Source organism: Oncorhynchus gorbuscha, linkage group LG19, assembly GCF_021184085.1.
Source record: "Oncorhynchus gorbuscha isolate QuinsamMale2020 ecotype Even-year linkage group LG19, OgorEven_v1.0, whole genome shotgun sequence".
NCBI lineage: Eukaryota > Metazoa > Chordata > Actinopteri > Salmoniformes > Salmonidae > Oncorhynchus > Oncorhynchus gorbuscha.
Window position 1 is genome coordinate 58,472,426 of NC_060191.1, and position 15,264 is coordinate 58,487,689.

At 45.3% G+C, this 15,264-nt stretch overlaps 1 protein-coding gene across 1 annotated transcript in view; it reads right to left on the reverse strand.

The window, feature by feature from the left end:
* LOC124005050 (serine/threonine-protein kinase NLK) overlaps window positions 1–15,264 on the reverse strand; it is a 91,771-nt gene that overhangs the window by 36,915 nt on the left and 39,592 nt on the right. Inside the window, exons 2-3 of the mRNA XM_046313919.1 lie at window positions 13,760–13,889; window positions 13,494–13,549 (exon numbers count right to left, since the gene is read on the reverse strand). Coding sequence (XP_046169875.1) covers window positions 13,494–13,549; window positions 13,760–13,889 — 186 coding nt within the window. The remainder of the gene's footprint in view (window positions 1–13,493; window positions 13,550–13,759; window positions 13,890–15,264) is intronic.

Here is a 15,264-nt window from a genome sequence, read left to right on the forward strand (position 1 = left end):
CTGAGTCAAACACACCACACACTACTCTGAGATAGAGAGCCTATTCAGATTAGCCACCATTTCCAGACTCTGTATTTCAGCAGGATCATTTCATTTTCAGAGGGGGTATTTATAGGAATCCGAAGAAATAGAAAGAGCAGTGGGCAACCAAACCTAAGCACGGTGATTGTGGATACTCAGTATCCAAGTCATTTCCTGACAAAGTGTAACTCCCCATAACAGACTTCTCAAAAGCAGGCAGGCATGTGGTTTCCCTGAATGTGCTCTCTCTTTCTCTTGGTAGGTTGTGATAGCCCCATGCCATGTTACATCGAGGGCTATATACAGCCTGTTGTTGTGCCAGTAATTCACTAGCCTTCCTTGATGTGTGTGTGTGTGTGGTAATGAACATAGGAGTGCCATGGTAAAGATATGGAGACACGTTGGCTCAGATAACTCTGGAGATAACACTCAGTGGAAGACAGTGAAGTAGTTGTTAGTCAGGACTAGTAGGGGTGTTGGTAGGTGGTAAAATGTTAACCTCTCAAATCAGGCTGGAAAATGAGATGAGGGGACGCTAACCCCCTACAAAAGTACACCCAAGAAAAACAGCGTGCACACCAAAACCCACAGAGGAAATGCTTACAAGTTAGCAGAGCTACCGGCCTCAGGCCCTCGGCCCCTACCAGGGCTCAAACTACAACCAATTTGGTGACATTTGTGATAATTTTTTCTGTGCGACCAAGCTCATCATTAAGCTCCGGACCCTGGGACTGAAAACCTCCCTCTGCAACTGGATCCTAGATTTCCTAACAGGTAGCACCCAGGTGGTGAGGGTAGAAAACAACACATCCGGCACGCTGACCCTCAACATGGGGCCTCTTGGGTGCGTGGTTAGTCCCCTCCTGTACTCTCTGTTCACCCAACCCCATCATTAAGTTTGCTGACGACACAACGGTGGTAGGTCTGATCACCAATGACGATGAGACAGCCTTTAGGGAGGAGGTCAGTGACCTGGCAGTCTGGTGCCAGGACACTGACCTTTCCCACAACGTCAGCAAGACAAAGGAGCTGATCGTGGACTACAGAAAACGGAAGGCTGAGCACACCCCCATCCACAGGACTGTAGTGGAGCCGGACGTTCCTCATATCCACATCACTAAGTATACATACAATGTCAGAGGCTGACGCATGCTGAACGTGGAACTAGAGAGAGCTCGGTTGTTTTTGAAAATTTCTGGAAAAGTTTTTTCTTGAGAAAACAAATATTTACTAGCCTACCTGTTTCATGTAGATCCCGTGACGTGGTTATCCTCAGTTTCTGGAACCACTACTATCTGTCCCGGGATACTGCCAAACCCTAAAAACCTGCTGCTTGGTAAAGTGGTTAGCTTAGCTGCTCGCTATGAAGCTAGCCATGTTTCCTTGACAGTTTGAACACCACCCTCGATACGGTTAGCCCTTGCGGCTGGTACTGCAGATAGTTCCGGGCTTGTGGCTGTTTAAATCCCAGCTGTTTGTTGTCGTTTCCGTCGGCCCTGAGAGCTGTGCTGGCTGGAACTGCGTTGAGTACCGGTGTTAGCCTACGCTGCTACCATGACAAAGAACAAAGCCTAAAATCATAGAAATTGTTGCATGTTATTTTAGATTTTTGTTCAGTGTAGAATGACTATGTATATGGATGATTAAACACTCTACATGTCAGTACCCAAAGCCAGTGAGCTCACTGAAATTAGAAATAAGCATTTCCCTGTTTGTATACACCGGTTGTTTATGAAGCATTTCCCTGTTTGTCTACACCGGTTGTTTATGAAGCATTTCCCTGTTTGTATACACCGGTTGTTTATGAAGCATTTCCCTGTTTGTATACACCGGTTGTTTATGAAGCATTTCCCTGTTTGTCTACACCGGTTGATTATGAAGCATTTCCCTGTTTGTCTCCACCGGTTGTTTATGAAGCATTTCCCTGTTTGTCTCCACCGGTTGTTTATGAAGCATTTCCCTGTTTGTCTCCACCGGTTGTTTATGAAGCATTTCCCTGTTTGTCTACACCGGTTGTTTGTCTACACCGGTTGAAAGCATTTCCCTGTTTGTCTACACCGGTTGTTTATGAAGCATTTCCCTGTTTGTCTACACCGGTTGTTTATGAAGCATTTCACTGTTTGTCTACACCGGTTGTTTATGAAGCATTTCACTGTTTGTCTACACCGGTTGTTTATGAAGCATTTCACTGTTTGTCTACACCGGTTGTTTATGAAGCATTTCACTGTTTGTCTACACCGGTTGTTTATGAAGCATTTCACTGTTTGTCTACACCGGTTGTTTATGAAGCATTTCACTGTTTGTCTACACCGGTTGTTTATGAAGCATGTGACAAATACATTTGATTTGATAATAATTGTTGTAATGATAAGGCTTCACTTTACTGTTATTTCCAGTGGTGGAAAAAGTACTCAAATGTCATACTGTAGTAAAAGTAAACATAACTTAACAGAAAATGACTCAAGTGTAAGTACAGATACCCCAAAAACGACTTATGTAGTACTTTAAAGTATTTTTACTTAAGTACTTCACACCACTGGTTATTTCCAAGCACCAAAAAGATATGCACCATTAATCCTGCAAAAACAGTTTGCTTCTAGCCCAACCAGGTCCAAATCTGACCCATATTACCGGGGTAAACATTTTTGTCTTCCTATAGTGGATCGCCGGGACTGCATTTTACATTCATAAACCATGTCGTGGGCCATTCTAAAACGACTCGTACTTATTCAGTGATGTTACCTGGTGTTGTACCGGAAGGCCTGCCGGCTTGAAGTGCTTCCTACTAGTTATCACGATCGGTAGCTAACGTGGCCTACATAAGAAATTATTCATATTGTCAGCCATCTAGATGTGCCCTTAATTAATTGACCAAAATTGGCAACCAGTTTAACTTGAGGACCAGAATGTTGACCGCGGCGCCATACAAGTAGCAAAATAGTTGGCAAGAGATTTTTTATGTGCCAATTCTGTGGCACGTGGTTTATGAACTGACACATAAAACAACGCTTGCGAGTTTTTCAATTTAAAATATTATTTAAAATTCTTGCCACAAACAGAATGTTATGTATTTGGGACATTCAACCATCTCAGCTCTGCAGATTTTGCTACGAAGAGAAATAATTATTAGATCCCTTATTTTGGTATTGACCCTATGTAGCTTGTTTCTGGTCACAGGTTCAGGAATGGCTGATAAATCACAACATATATCTAAAATTAACCCTACAAATAGCACTGTCGAGAGATTTGGAAAACCATAGTCAATCAATCAACAATATAACAATACTTTTAGTAAAAATATTTATCTTTAACTTACAATCTGTAGATACTATGTAATTTGTCAGGTTCGGAATTTCTGTTAAACATCACAGCAGTTTAAAAATATATGGAACATGGAAATCATAAAGAGGGCAGTTTACAGATATAGTGGTGATGGACTAGAGTAGCTGAGGGGTGGGTTTATGGAGATAGGTGGGCTGGACTAGAGTAGCTGAGGGGTGGGTTTATGGAGATAGGTGGGCTGGACTAGAGTAGCTGAGGGGTGGGTTTAAGGAGATAGGTGGGATGGACTAGAGTAGCTGAGGGGTGGTTTTATGGAGATAGGTGGGCTGGACTAGAGTAGCTGAGGGGTGGGTTTACGGAGATAGGTGGGATGGACTAGAGTAGCTGAGGGGTGGGTTTATGGAGATAGGTGGGATGGACTAGAGTAGCTGAGGGGTGGGTTTATGGAGATAGGTGGGCTGGACTAGAGTAGCTGAGGGGTGGGTTTATGGAGATAGGTGGGATGGACTAGAGTAGCTGAGGGGTGGGTTTATGGAGATAGGTGGGATGGACTAGAGTAGCTGAGGGGGGTGGGTTTACGGAGGAGATAGGTGGGATGGACAGAGTAGCTGAGGGGTGGGTTTATGGAGATAGGTGGGATGGACTAGAGTAGCTGAGGGGTGGGTTTATGGAGATAGGTGGGATGGACAGATGAGGGGTGGGATGGACTAGAGTAGCTGAGGGGTGGGTTTAAGGAGATAGGTGGGATGGACAGAGTAGCTGAGGGGTGGGTTTATGGAGATAGGTGGGATGAGGGGTGGGTTTATGGAGATACTAGAGTAGCTGAGGGGTGGGTTTACGGAGATAGGTGGGATGGACTAGAGTAGCTGAGGGGTGGGTTTATGGAGATAGGTGGGATGGACTAGAGTAGCTGAGGGGTGGGTTTATGGAGATAGGTGGGATGGACTAGAGTAGCTGAGGGGTGGGTTTATGGAGATAGGTGTGATGGACAGAGTAGCTGAGGGGTGGGTTTATGGAGATAGGTGTGATGGACAGAGTAGCTGAGGGGTGGGTTTATGTAGATAGGGTTTTATGGAGATAGGTATGGACTGAGGGGGTCCATCACACCTGAGGGGTGGGTTTATGGAGATAGGTGGGATGGACAGAGTAGCTGAGGGGTGGGTTTATGGAGATAGGTGGGATGGACTAGAGTAGCTGAGGGGTGGGTTTATGGAGATACGTGGGATGGACAGAGTAACTGAGGGGTGGGATGGACTGGAGTAGCTGAGGGGTGGGTTTATGGAGATAGGTGGGATGGACAGAGTAGCTGAGGGGTGGGTTTATGGAGATAGGTGTGATGGACAGAGTAGCTGAGGGGTGGGCTTATGGAGATAGGTGGGATGGACAGAGTAGCTGAGGGGTGGGATGGACTAGAGTAGCTGAGGGGTGGGTTTACAGAGATAGGTGGGATGGACAGAGTAGCTGAGGGGTGGGTTTATGGAGATAGGTGGGATGGACAGAGTAACTGAGGGGGGTGGGATGGACTAGAGTAGCTGAGGGGTGGGTTTATGGATGAGTAGCTGAGGGGTGGGTTTATGTGGGATGGACAGAGTAGCTGAGGGGTGGCTGGACTAGAGTAGCTGAGGGGGGTGGGTTTATGGAGATAGGTGGGATGGACTAGAGAGTAGCTGATGGGTGGTTTTATGGAGATAGGTGGGATGGACAGAGTAGCTGAGGGGTGGGTTTATGGAGATAGGTGGGATGGACAGAGTAGCTGAGGGGGGTGGGTTTATGGAGATAGGTGGGATGGACAGAGTAGCTGAGGGGTGGGTTTATGGAGATAGGTGGGATGGACAGAGTAACTGCTGAGGGGAGGGGTGGGTTTATGGAGATAGGTGGGATGGACAGAGTAACTGAGGGGTGGCTGGACTAGAGTAGCTGAGGGGTGGGTTTATGGAGATAGGTGGGATTGACAGAGTAGCTGAGGGGGGAGATTATGGAGATAAGTGGGATGGACAGAGTAGCTGAGGGGTGGGTTTATGGAGATAGGTGGGATGGACAGAGTAGCTGAGGGGTGGGTTTATGGAGATAGGTGGGATGGACAGAGTAGCTGAGGGGTGGGTTTATGTAGATAGGTGGGATGGACAGAGTAGCTGAGGGGTGGGTTTATGGAGATAGGTGGGATGGACAGAACTGTAGCTGAGGGGGGGTGGGTTTATGGAGATAGGTGGGATGGACAGAGTAGCTGAGGGGTGGGTTTATGGAGATAGGTGGGATGGACAGAGTAGCTGAGGGGTGGGTTTATGGAGATAGGTGGGATGGACTAGAGTAGCTGAGGGGTGGGTTTATGGAGATAGGTGGGATGGACAGAGTAACTGAGGGGTGGGATGGACTGGAGAGCTGAGGGTGGGTTTATGGAGATAGGTGGACAGAGTAGCTGAGGGGTGGGTTTATGGAGATAGGTGGGATGGACAGAGTAACTGAGGGGTGGCTACTAGAGTAGCTGAGGGGTGGGTTTAGGAGATAGGTGGGATGGACTGAGTAGCTGAGGGGTGGGTTTATGGAGATAGGTGGGATGGACAGAGTAGCTGAGGGGTGGGTTTATGGAGATAGGTGGGATGGACAGAGTAACTGAGGGGTGGGATGGACTGAGTAGCTGAGGGGTGGGTTTATGGAGATAGGTGGGATGGACAGAGTAGCTGAGGGGTGGGTTTATGGAGATAGGTGGGATGGACAGAGTAACTGAGGGGTGGGTTTATGGGATGGACAGAGTAACTGAGGTGGGATGGACTGGAGTAGCTGAGGGGTGGGTTTATGGAGATAGGTGGGATGGACAGAGTAGCTGAGGGGTGGGTTTATGGACAGATAGCTGTGGGATGGACAGAGTAGCTGAGGGGGTGGGGACTAGAGTAGCTGAGGGGTTTATGGAGATAGCAGAGTAGCTGAGGGGGGTTTATGGAGATAAGTGGGATGGACAGAGTAGCTGAGGGGTGGGTTTATGGAGATAGGTGGGATGGACAGAGTAGCTGAGGGGTGGGTTTATGGAGATAGGTGGGATGGACAGAGTAGCTGAGGGGTGGGTTTATGGAGATAGGTGGGATGGACAGAGTAACTGAGGGGTGGGATGGACTAGAGTAGCTGAGGGGTGGGTTTATGGAGATAGGTGGGATGGACAGAGTAGCTGAGGGGTGGGTTTATGGAGATAGGTGGGATGGACAGAGTAGCTGAGGGGTGGGTTTATGGAGATAGGTGGAATGGACTAGAGTAGCTGAGGGGTGGGTTTATGGAGATAGGTGGGATGGACAGAGTAGCTGAGGGGTGGGTTTATGGAGATAGGTGGGATGGACAGAGTAACTGAGGGGTGGCTGGACTAGAGTAGCTGAGGGGTGGGTTTATGGAGATAGGTGGGATTGACAGAGTAGCTGAGGGGGGGTTTATGGAGATAAGTGGGATGGACAGAGTAGCTGAGGGGTGGGTTTATGGAGATAGGTGGGATGGACAGAGTAGCTGAGGGGTGGGTTTATGGAGATAGGTGGGATGGACAGAGTAGCTGAGGGGTGGGTTTATGTAGGTGGGATGGACAGAGTAACTGAGGGTGGGTTTATGGAGATAGGTGGGATGGACAGAGTAACTGAGGGGTGGGATGGACTGGAGTAGCTGAGGGGTGGGTTTATGGAGATAGGTGGGATGGACAGAGTAGCTGAGGGGTGGGTTTATGGAGATAGGTGGGATGGACAGAGTAGCTGAGGGGTGGGTTTATGGAGATAGGTGGGATGGACAGAGTAACTGAGGGGTGGGTTTATGGAGATAGGTGGGATGGACAGAGTAACTGAGGGGTGGGATGGACTGGAGTAGCTGAGGGGTGGGTTTATGGAGATAGGTGGGATGGACAGAGTAGCTGAGGGGTGGGTTTATGGAGATAGGTGGGATGGACAGAGTAACTGAGGGGTGGCTGGACTAGAGTAGCTGAGGGGTGGGTTTATGGAGATAGGTGGGATGGACTAAGAGTAGCTGAGGGGTGGTTTTATGGAGATAGGTGGGATGGACAGAGTAGCTGAGGGGTGGGTTTATGGAGATAGGTGGGATTGACAGAGTAGCTGAGGGGGGGTTTATGGAGATAAGTGGGATGGACAGAGTAGCTGAGGGGTGGGTTTATGGAGATAGGTGGGATGGACAGAGTAGCTGAGGGGTGGGTTTATGGAGATAGGTGGGATGGACAGAGTAGCTGAGGGGTGGGTTTATGGAGATAGGTGGGATGGACAGAGTAACTGAGGGGTGGGTTTATGGAGATAGGTGGGATGGACAGAGTAACTGAGGGGTGGGATGGACTGGAGTAGCTGAGGGGTGGGTTTATGGAGATAGGTGGGATGGACAGAGTAGCTGAGGGGTGGGTTTATGGAGATAGGTGGGATGGACAGAGTAGCTGAGGGGTGGGTTTATGGAGATAGGTGGGATGGACAGAGTAACTGAGGGGTGGGTTTATGGAGATAGGTGGGATGGACAGAGTAACTGAGGGGTGGGATGGACTGGAGTAGCTGAGGGGTGGGTTTATGGAGATAGGTGGGATGGACAGAGTAGCTGAGGGGTGGGTTTATGGAGATAGGTGGGATGGACAGAGTAACTGAGGGGTGGCTGGACTAGAGTAGCTGAGGGGTGGGTTTATGGAGATAGGTGGGATGGACAGAGTAGCTGAGGGGTGGGTTTATGGAGATAGGTGGGATGGACAGAGTAGCTGAGGGGTGGGTTTATGGAGATAGGTGGGATGGACAGAGTAACTGAGGGGTGGGTTTATGGAGATAGGTGGGATGGACAGAGTAACTGAGGGGTGGGATGGACTGGAGTAGCTGAGGGTGGGTTTATGGAGATAGGTGGGATGGACAGAGTAGCTGAGGGGTGGGTTTATGGAGATAGGTGGGATGGACAGAGTAGCTGAGGGGTGGGTTTATGGAGATAGGTGGGATGGACAGAGTAGCTGAGGAGTGGGTTTATGGAGATAGGTGGGATGGACTAAGAGTAGCTGAGGGGTGGGTTTATGGAGATAGGTGGGATGGACAGAGTAGCTGAGGGGTGGGTTTATGGAGATATGTGGGATGGACAGAGTATCTGAGGGGTGGGTTTATGGAGATAGGTGGGATGGACAGAGTAGCTGAGTGGTGGGATGGACTGGAGTAGCTGAGGGGTGGGTTTACAGAGATAGGTGGGATGGACAGAGTAGCTAAGGGGTGGGTTTAAAAGCTCATGTTCTATAATAGCTAGATGTAATGTAACTACCGTAAAAAGTCAAATGTGTCCAGAATGTACATGTAACAAAAGAAAAAGCAGTAAAATTAATCTAGTTCCATAACATCTTTATTTTTGTCCCCCAAAAAATTTGATAATGAAACCGAATAAAAAGAACACAGCTGAATCAACACCGTCCAACCTATAGCAGAGCGCTTTCCACACGCCCACTCCTTACCTTTGACACACCACTTTCCCATACTCAGGTCGCTTAATTGGGATGCAGCCAACGCCTTCTCCATCTCAACAAGAAAATTGTGCTTTTACACAATGTCCAAACCTTATATTCTGCTAATTACTTTGTAATTTCATTGACAGGTATTCATATCAACATTTTAGTTTTTCTAATAAAGTAATGTCTTTATGATATTACATATTCGTTTCTAGGGCACAACAATATAGGCTGTATCTAAATCAATAAAAAAAATATATATTTTCTGATGCTCCTAAATTTCATGTGGTGCTCCTAACTTTTTAAAGTTGGGAGCACCAGTGCTACCAATGATTTTTGCATCCGTAATGGCAGCCTTCTTCCTTCGCAGGATGCAAGCAGCAGCAGAGTAGTGTGTGTGTGTTTCTGTCAGGGGACAACCTCAGTGAATTTCATAAAAAATGTCAATTGTAAAACATTTAAAAAGTAAACCTTTTTAGATAAAACTATACTAAATATATTCATGTCACCAAACAATTGATTAAAACATACTGTTTGCAATGAAGGTCTACAGTAGCCTCAACAGCACTCCGTAGGGTAGCACCATGGTGGAGCCGGAGGACAGCGAGCTTCCATCCTCCGAGTACATCGACTTCAATACAAAACATAGGAGGCTCATGGTTCTCATCCCCTTCCATGGACTTACACAGGAATTATGACAACTTCTGGAGGACGTCCTCCAACCTTTCAGAGCTCTTGCAGCATGAACTGACATGTTGTGCATCCAATCAAAGGATCAAATTAATCAATCTAGTACTGAAAGCATAAGATATAGCTAGCTAGCAATGCAGTGCATAAAATGTGATGAGTAGTTGACTCAGAGAGAAAAACAATACTTTTTTTCACTTTCAGTTTTACTTACTTAGCTAGTTTAGCCTACTCAAACACCCTGTTCAAAAAGAGGGATGCTATGTTAGCCAGCTGGCTATGACTATCCAACACAACACAAAAAAAGCTTCCAAGTTAAGGTAAGCGTTTGGTTTTACAAATGTATTGCCACCAGGGCCTGCCGGTGTTAGTTCTAAAACGCCTACTGACTGTATACTGTAACGTTTCTGCATGATTGTAGCGGGTTTAGTAACACGTTATTTCTATTAGCTATGTTGCCTATGCTATTACTTTAGCAGATATGATGACAACGATGGAGGCTGTGTGTAGCAGTTATGATATGGTTTGGAAAGTTTTTTTTACCTGGTCACATACAGCTGATGTGATGTGCATTGAAGTTCACAAGCGAAGGGAAAAGGCGAGAGGAGGAGAGTGCATAGATGCGAGAAGGAATACAATGTGGCTGTTATGAAAGTGAACTGTGTTTACAGGTGATCAGGGGTGTATTCATTCCGCTGATTTAAGTTGAAAAGCATTTCTTAAACGGAATGAAGTGGGGATAAACATACCTGAATTTGTCCAATGGAAACTCGTTTGCAACTGTTGGACTAATGATTACACCCTAGATCAGCTAGATGCAGGCAAGAGTGTGCAAAACGGTATTGAATGTGTCACTGTCTGTCCATGTGTTACTGTCTGTCACCTCAACTTTTTCTCTCGACATGTGTGCATCTAGGTTGTAGACTAGGTTCTAGTAACATCAGGTATCACTGTTACATTGAACTGGGTGAATGGAATATGAATGACAGTCATCCAATATGCTGTATTAAAAACAAGGCCATGCTCATGGGAAAAAAATAATTGTCCTCCCTCATCTTAACCTCTTGACGCCAGGGAGCACTATTTTTATGTTTGGAAAAATAACGTTCCCAAAGTAAACGGCCTATTTCCCAGGACCAGATGCTAATATGCATATAATTGACAGATTAGATCCAAAACTGTCAAAATATTGTCTGTGAGTATAACAGAACTGACATTGGAGGCGAAACCCTGAGAAAAATCAAACCAGGAAGTGGATTCTATATTTTGAAAACTCCATGTTCCATAGCCTCCCATTGCTCCATTTAAAGGGATATCAACCAGATTCCTTTTCCTGTCGCTTCCTCAAGGTGTCAACTGTCTTCAGACATAGTTTCAGGCTTTTATTTTGAAGAATGACCGTGAATGACCACATTACGTAAGTCGATAGGTAGGGACTCTCAGAGTGAGTTGTGCGCAAAAGAGAAAGGCGGCCATTGTTACTCCCGGTCCTAGTGAAAAGCCAACTGCCCGGTTGATATATTATCGAATAGATATTTGAAAAACACCCTGAGGATTGATTATAAAAAACATCTGACATGTTTCTTTGGACATTATGGATATAATTTGGAATTTTTGTCTGCGTTGTTGTGACCGCTCTTTCCTGTGGATTCCTGGGCATAACGCACCAAACTAAACGGAGGTATTTGGATGTAAAAAGATATCTTTATGGAACAAAAGGAACATTTGTTGTCGAACTGGGAGTCTCGTGAGTAAAAACATCTGAAGATCATCAAAGGTAAAACAATTAATTTGATTGCTTTTCTGATTTTCGTGCCCTGATGCTAAGTGTACTTGTTGTTTTGTCGAGCGATCGATAAACTTACACAAACGCTTGTATTGCTTTCGCTGTAAAGCATCATTTCAAAATCTGAGACGACAGGTAGATTAACAAAAGGCTAAACTGTGTTTTCCTATATTGCACTTGTGATTTCATGAATATGAATATTTTCTAGTAATATTATTCGACTATGGCGCTGTGCTATTCAGTGTTGCTGATGACAATTATCCCGGATCCGGTATGGGTGGTTCAGAGAGGTTAAACAGAAACGGAACCGACCGCCACTGGTGTGTGTATATGTGTGTGCCCCCCAGGATATACACAGAACAGGATAGTTATATCACAGAGGCCCAAGCTCCAACCCTACGCCTGAAGGACTCATTCTACCAACGACACTGATTTATTCATAGCTTTAGTGTTACGCTACTAAACAAAACATGAATGTCGTTTCTCACTCAAATGAAAAATAAACACAGAAAAATACAATTGAATTGGATTCATAGTGGAAAATCTACATCAGCAAAGGGAAAGTGGAGAAAAAGGGGCAGAGAGAGAATGAGAGAGAGAGAGAGAGAGAGAGAGAGAGAGAGAGAGACACAGAGAGCGAGCGAGAAAGAAACAGAGAGAAAGAAACAGAGAGAAAGAGAGAGAGAGAGAAAGAAAGAGAGAGAAAGAGACACAGAGAGAAAGCGAGCGAGAAAGAGACAGAGAGAAAGAGAGAGAGCGTAATAAAGAGGAAGAAAATACAGATGACATACCTATTTCCAGGGCCTATTCCTGGTTTCCCTGCCTTCAAATAGACCGCTGCCTGAGTTCAATATGCCACCACTCCCCCAACACTCTCAAAGGCACAAATTGTCATGCACGTGAGCGCACAGCATATATTCCAGTTGTTGTTTATTCTAGTATCAAAAAGCACACAGAAATGCTGCTATACAGTACACTCATTAGGGCCTTCCATTGTGTGCTTTAAAGCGAGTCCAAAAGCAGCAGAATGTCACACAATTAAGAGTAAAGGGAATAATCACTCTGCCGAATGAGTAACAGCTAAAAATACAGAGGTAAATAAATCTCTCAGCTAAGTGGGTTTTGTTGCTTTTCTTTCTTTATTAATGAGAGATCAATTTCTCTCATAATTCACTAGAAAGACTGCCAAGACAGAACTAAAGAAAGTCCACTTGGTTTAGAGAGATGTAAACTAGAAATAAAGAAATGTAGTGAAGGGTTTATAAGAGCATATGGAGTGACCGGGAGCCAGTTCAATACAGGGGAGCAATGTGTAATTTGTATGATTAAATTATATGATAGATTACAGAGAAAGCTCGGAAAGCCTCGAGCCTCATTCATCCAATTCCAGTCCATAAAGGAAAGATTAGAAATAAGAATGAAAACTAAATGCGACATCTCAGCATTTTACACTCCCTCCTTACCGCCCTCCTCATCCTCCTACACCCAAAAATAAACCAAGATAACTAAAAGGTGTCGGTGAGAGGCTTGTGCCTTTCCCTTCACCCTGAACATGCAAAATAGGAGCAGACCCAAATCATTTTTCCAAAGCTACAGTATTCAGTCAGTCACTAGATACCAACTGATAGTGCTGTCGACTGATGAGGACCAATATGGGGGATAGCAGTGGGTAAACAAACAGCCAAATGACCCCCCTCCACCCAAACCACCTGTAAGAGTGAAAACACAAGACTGAGAAAGAGGTAGACGCCACCTGCCAGTAGATCACCCACCCATCTATCTCCCACTGAATCAGAAAGCTCAGCTCCTTTCCTCCTGTCTCCTCCCACGCCCCAATCGTCACTCCTGGAAGCAAAATAATGTCAATGAGACAGGTCAGTAAAAACCTCACCATTTTAACAACCCCAGCAGACATAGACTTCCCTGGGCATAGGCGATAGAGAGAGTTTCTAAATCTGATAGGGGCCTTCCAGCAGGTAGCATAAGAATGGATCTGGACTGACACCATACAGGCAGAGCCCACTTAGCAGCAATGACACAACACATCCCATCTAAACAACGCAAACAGATCAGATTTAATATACAGCAGACAAGTCTGTCCACTTTAACCTGTGGAAGGAGCCAGCAGCCAGGGAGATTCACTGATAGCTAACATAGCTGCTTAAACAAAATTGCATGGAATATGTGTAAGAAGTGGTTTTAAACTCCTACGATTGTGAGACTGGAAGGATGGGGTTTGATGAATACAGGCCACATAGACGGGCCACTGTCATCGTTTAAGGATACATTTCCTCAAAGTAGTCGATGTGTGGAGGCTGTAGGATGTCGAGAGCCGAGAGCACCTGCGGAGAGGAGAGGAGGTCAGGCACATCCGCAGGGAGGGATGGAGAGAGGGATCAGAGAGAGAGAGAGAGAGAGAGAGAGAGAGAGTAAAGAGAGAAAGAGAATAGAGAGTAGGAAAGGACAGAGAGGAAGAGATGAGGGTGGGAGGTGACAGGGGGAAGAGAAAAATAGGAACCAAGAGAGGGGAGGGAGGCTAGCCATCCACTCACATTATCATGTTTGAAGAAGCACAGCATCTTCAGCTCACGGAAGACCCTCTTACAGGAGACGAGGTTCTGGAAGACGTTGGGCATCTTTTTGAGGGCGACTCGCTTTCCATCCCGGGGGTCCGTCACTGACCTGGAGTGGAGGGAGAGGATCAGAGAATGAGACAAGAACCTCAGACATCACACAGCAAGCTCCTGTCATAGCCCTGTAGTTGATGCCCAGCCATATTTTCAGAGTGAGTGGCAATACAGGAAATTATTAAAAACATGAAAAACATACCATGAAAAAACAAGCAGTCTAAGAAATAATCAATATTAACAGTGCTAAGAGAGAAATAAGTGCAGTTCAGGTTAAAAACTGCTTTGCTTACGCTACTGAAGGTACTATCATCTTAGCAGGGTTGAAATAACTGCAAACCCAGAAATACAAATACATCTCACACCAGGAAGGTCACATTCAGTGGTGTTCCTGTATTAAATAACAATATTTATTTACATTTTCCTTGAAATGAAATGTCTTCATAACAACCACCTAACCCAAGCCTTAAGAGGAAGATTAGTCCAAAGCATTTTACAATATCCATTAGCATAAAACAGAAAGGTTGTGAAATAGAGGTTATGTATTTTCACCGAGACGGTGGTCATTGAGGCACACTGTGTAGTTTGTCAACATGCATCTAATGTAACATGGACCAGAACATCCTGAACCCTTGACACACACACACACACACACACACACACACACACACACACACACACACACACACACACACACACACACACACACACACACACACACACACACACACACACACTTAAGTATGTACAGTACCAGTCAAAAGTTTGGACACAACTACTCATTCAGGGGTTTTTCTTTATTTTTACTATTTTCTACATTGTGTAATAATAGTGAAGACATCAAAACTATGAAATAACACATATGGAATCAAGTATTAACCAAAAAAGTGTTAAAATCAAAATATATGTTATATTTGATATTCTTCAAAGTAGCCACCCTTTGCACACTCTTGGCATTCTCTCAACCAGCTTCATGAGATAGTCATCTGGAATGCATTTCAATTAACATGTGTGCCTTGTAAAAATGCTTTTGAGCCAATCAGTTGTATTGTGACAAGATAGGGGGTATACAGAAGATAGCCCTATTTGGTAAAATACCAAGTCCATATTATGGCAAGAATAGCTCAAATAAGCAAAGAGAAACGACAGTCCATCATTACTTTAAATCATGAAGGCCAGTCAATCTGGAAGGCCAGTCAATCTGGAAAACCATCAAGCGGCTATGATGAAACTAGCTCTCATGAGGACCACCACAGAACTGGAAGACCTAGAGTTACCTCTGCTGCAAAGGATAAGTTCATTAGAGTTACCAGCCCCAGAAATTGCAGCCCAAATAAATGATTCAGAGTTCAAGTAACAGAGACGTCAACATCAACTGTTCAGAGGAGACCGCATGAATCAAGCCTTCATGGTCAAATTGCTGCAAAGAA